Genomic DNA, 4,321 nt, shown 5'->3' with positions numbered 1-4,321 from the left:
AATGAGCTGCTTATATCATCTTTAATAATCATTACTTTTCTTTCCATTCAGCTCATTGATACCGAAATATATCCACTATTTCTTTTTCTTACTTTACTTGATTAAAAGCATCATCAAAAGACTATCTGTGTTAAGTCTATTTCATTGTCATACACATCAAATATTCAAATTCCATAATATCAGTTATTGATTTCTGTTACAATATTTATTACAAACAAAATGTAGAAAAAGAAAACAACAGACCAAGCACAGCTCAGTTAGAAAACACTTTACTTATAAATTAGTTAGATTAATTCATATCACAATGAAATTATTTTTTATCCCAAAGGGAAAGAGTGATCGCCAAAAGGCTTCAACATTCAACATTATCTTACAACCTACAACATTGAGAACTTAAGGCATTCATTACTGGATGCCTCTATTATTGGTAAGCATGGTGACAAGGAGGACAATGTACTAAGGACAGTAACTATGTTCTCCATGTTGCTAAGCAACAGACAACAGTATCCAAGACAAAGAACAATCCCGCTAAAGCAGGAGTCGTACTGCCACATTTTGACACTGAACATCAATCCAACCACTCAGAATACAATACTCAGTAAATATTCAGAAGATCACCGGGAGCCATAAGATAAATGGGAAATCTCAGTGTTTGCATTCACCAAGGCTAAAATGTGGCATCCCCAGTGCTACGTGGCAATTTAAAGTGTTCACATGAAACACAAGACCGTGATTCTGTCCTAAACATAAAGCTACTGGATATTAAAGTGACCTCAAAGAAAATCAAAAGATCATGATGTGACAAGATGTCATTCAAAGGATGTGTAAATCCCCTTTAACAAAACAAATGAGGTGACCATGATGCTGGTCAGAAGAGGGCACTGTGTGGAGGGACTTGAAAACAACACAACTTACACAACATTTAGTTTTCTTAGCAGCATTCATGGAGCAGAATTTTGGCAACAAATCATTGGCTACCATAGAAAGGACAATGGTCAAACATTTTTTTCAAAGGCTCTGGGCCTATCCATTACAGTAAGAAAAGGATATTGAAATGATATCTTCAAAGTAACAGTCCTACTCTATATCTTGGACACACAAGAAAGTGACTATGTCAGGCACTGCAAAGAAACAGTATTAATGCACCAAGTACTGAAATGATTTCCACAAGGCTTAAGATCACTCAAGGGCAACAGTTTCACTCCTGTGTTAGTATCATCAGAGCAATCTCTAGACATAGCTCCAGGAGTGTTGAGAATGTATTTAGGTGGCTCACTCAAATGCTCTTTTTTCCCATAAGGGTTGTGCTGTTGAGGGTTTTCAATGTGCTGTGCAAGTAGGCACTCCCCCTTACTCGGGTTATGGTTTGTTTTGTCCAAGGGGTACATTTAGCAACTGCATGTGTATGGTCTCCTCAAAATATCTATTCTGGTCTTAGTAGTGTTATAACTTTATTTAATCACAAGTTGTCCTTAGACTGCTAGATTTAATTCCATACTGAATGGCACTTTTGTCAGTAACTTACTGTTGCAGTGTATTGCATTTGAAGGACAGGTATGAAAGTTTTGCCAATGGGTGGAGTTCATGTACTTATCGGAAGCTCCAACATAAGAACATCACATTTTTCAGCTATGCTTATTAAAAACCAAACCACAAAGACAAGCTAAATTCAAGGAACATCATGACTTTGGTAGCCTACTACATTAAATGAGATTCATTAGTAGGAGCATTGTTTTTGTGATTAATGACATTATGTGAATGTAACTCGACCCCTACAAATAAATTCTCAACCTGTTGAAAACACTGATCATCCCTTTAAAATACACTGGAATGGGCACCATACCATACAAAATGTAACCCTCTGAATGTTGACATTTTCCTTTATAAGAACAACTTTCAAAGGCTAAGCTACATTAAGGCCAAGTCAAAGACCAATAAATAAAATTGTCCATTAAGAGTTATTTCAAAGTTCTCCTCATTGACCCATTACTTATGCTGTCCGCGAGCAAAGTGGCAGGCAAAGTCATACTTGCTCTTGCACTTATGGCCGCAGATGTTGCACTGGAATGGGTTCTCGTAGCCATGGCAGCCCATGTGGATGGTATAGAGGATGTTATCAGGGAAGTAGATATCACAGTGCTGACAGTGATGCAGCATGTGGGGGTCTTGGTGTGTGGCAGAGAGGCCTGGGGCTGGACTACTGGGTTGGCTGTTGGAGATACTAGGGGTACTGGTGCGCCCACTGTGCTCGCTGCAGGGTCCCCCTCCAGGACTGCAGCTGCTGTGGGGAGGGCCCCGGAGCTCTGGGGATAGTGGGGAAGAGGAGGACGCATGGGCCATGCTGGCTGTGACAGCCACAGGAGCCGTGGCAGGGTGGGGCTGCTGGACAAGGAAGGGCTTCTCATCCACCATCGACTCAGCTCCGGGAGACATGGGAAGTTGAGTCTGGGCCTTGGACTCTGAAGGGAGGCTGGACAACTGTCCTGCTAGGGTGGACAGCTGGTTCAAGGGGTTTTCCATTACCATATCATGAGGAAGGTGATTTTGATTTGTGGAGGGCCCATCCTCGACTGCCCCGCTCTGATTTTCATAGGTCTCCTGTCGTAAGTGGGGCAGCTCATGGGAGAAGTCGTTCACATTGTCAGCCTTCTGCACCACCATAGAAGGGGGAGTGAAGTTGATGAGTAGTCTGCGGCCATAGCCCAGTGAGCTGGCCTTCTTCTGTAAGACACTCAGCATCTTCTTATGGGAAAGAGAGCGTGCACCTTTCATCGGGAGGAGTTTGTGGCGTCGACGGCGATGGTGCGACAGGTTGCTACGGTCACTGCAGCGGAAGGAGCACAGCTCACACTTATAAGGCTTCTCCCCTGTGTGTGATCGCATGTGGGCCTCTAAGTGGCGCTCGTAGGCCGAGGCAAATGGGCAAAGGTGGCAGCGGTGAGGTTTCTCTCCTGTTCAATTGAGGAAAGCAGTCTGAATAACAAAACCTTGTCAATGTTATTCTCTGACAATTAGCTACTAACACTTACCTGTGTGAATGCGGATGTGCTCAATGAGTCTTGCTGTGCCCCTGGTAGCATAGTTACAGTAGCGGCACTTGAGCTTTCCGTCGTAGGTCCTCTCAAAACCATCCACAAGGATCCCAGAGCTATCATCCAGTGACAAGTCCACTGAGGAGTGATCAAGCCCATTCTGACTGCAGTCTGCATAAAGGGACATCAGCCGAATTTAGGATACAGAGAAGGGGGAGGGAGATTACATACATTACAAGGATAGGGATGGCCATGCATGATTACTAGAGCAATTAAATTACTCTTTTTTAAATTGTGTTAAGTGTGTGAGGTCAAACGTCACGAAATGTTTATGGGTGAAACTGTCAACCACAACAAACCCAGACGCCTTAAAAATTGCTGAATTAACAGACAAGGGATGTGAAAAATAAACGGCCAATCGCCAGTTACCTGGTGGCAGCTCGTCCGCCTCCTTGACGCCGCTGACAGAGCCTGATATCATGTTGACATGTTGAGTCTGCTGGCTCAGATACTCCTGGAAATCCTTCACAAAGTCAAGCGTGTCCGGCTTTTCCTCACCCATTGAAAGAAAGTGATGCAAATGTCCAACAGCTCACAATCACTGAAGAGCAAAGGTGAATCGGTATGGGGTCAGGAAATAAACCATAACTAAAAAAACTGCAAGGAAACTATAGAGACGCACACCTACCTTTTCGGAGATAACCTGTCGCTAAATGTGTCTTGCTGTGTTAGCTCTGTTGGGTATAGTCTTTCCAGACACAAAGACAGGGTAACCCACAAAATGAGCGATTGATAAGCAGGGGACTCTGCGCGGTCCAGGTGTCTGGTGGGTCACTCCTACTACACACCGCTCCTTCTCACCATCATCGTCATGTTGTGGTTGTTACCAGAGCTACGTGTGCTAACGTTAGCCAGACAACTAACCTTAGCTTATGTCGGAGAAAGCATATTTGTCAACAAAAAACTCCGGCACCCGGTCCTCACGGTCATTATTTACACCGTCAGTACCTGTTGGAGTAAGCATCCAACAGCGCTACTATCCTTAAAATGTTCTCTATCTATACACGGAAAAGACAACCTGCTGAATCAAAACAATAAAGCAACGCCACTCGGCGTGCAACGATGAAAACCGTCCTGCCCTAAGCTCAATGCGCTCGCCGAGAAAGGTTCCTAGCACTGACGCTGTGCTTCAAAGTAATACGGCTGCTCACTAAGTGTACAAATCAACAAAACATTATTATTCCACATTGTAAAGTGCAATATGAAAATACAAACGCACCTGCTTGCCT

General features: G+C 43.6%; 1 protein-coding gene across 1 annotated transcript; it reads right to left on the bottom strand.

Annotated features, from left to right (window-relative positions):
- Positions 1 to 274: 274 nt before the first annotated feature.
- ikzf5 (IKAROS family zinc finger 5) lies at positions 275 to 4,074 on the bottom strand. Its single transcript, XM_080036644.1, has 4 exons — positions 3,721 to 4,074; positions 3,462 to 3,633; positions 3,030 to 3,203; positions 275 to 2,951 (listed from the first exon to the last, which is right to left on the bottom strand). Exons 2-4 carry the CDS (start codon positions 3,592 to 3,594, stop codon positions 1,987 to 1,989), a joined length of 1,272 nt encoding a protein of 423 aa, XP_079892770.1. The 5' UTR covers positions 3,595 to 3,633; positions 3,721 to 4,074; the 3' UTR covers positions 275 to 1,986.
- Between the last annotated feature and the right edge of the window lie 247 nt (positions 4,075 to 4,321).

The sequence above is a fragment of the Ammodytes marinus genome (genome assembly GCF_949987685.1).
Source record: "Ammodytes marinus genome assembly, chromosome: 11".
NCBI lineage: Eukaryota > Metazoa > Chordata > Actinopteri > Uranoscopiformes > Ammodytidae > Ammodytes > Ammodytes marinus.
This window is presented reverse-complemented; position numbering and strand designations above follow the sequence as displayed.

Coding starts and splice junctions, on each gene's coding strand:
- ikzf5 (XM_080036644.1), bottom strand. CDS start 3,594: ATGGGTGAGGAAAAGCCGGACACGCTTGACTTTGTGAAGGATTTCCAG. Junction 3,204..3,461: donor GGCGGACGAGCTGCCACCAG/GTAACTGGCGAT, acceptor CCCTTTATGCAG/ACTGCAGTCAGAATGGGCTT. Junction 2,952..3,029: donor GCACATCCGCATTCACACAG/GTAAGTGTTAGT, acceptor TCAATTGAACAG/GAGAGAAACCTCACCGCTGC.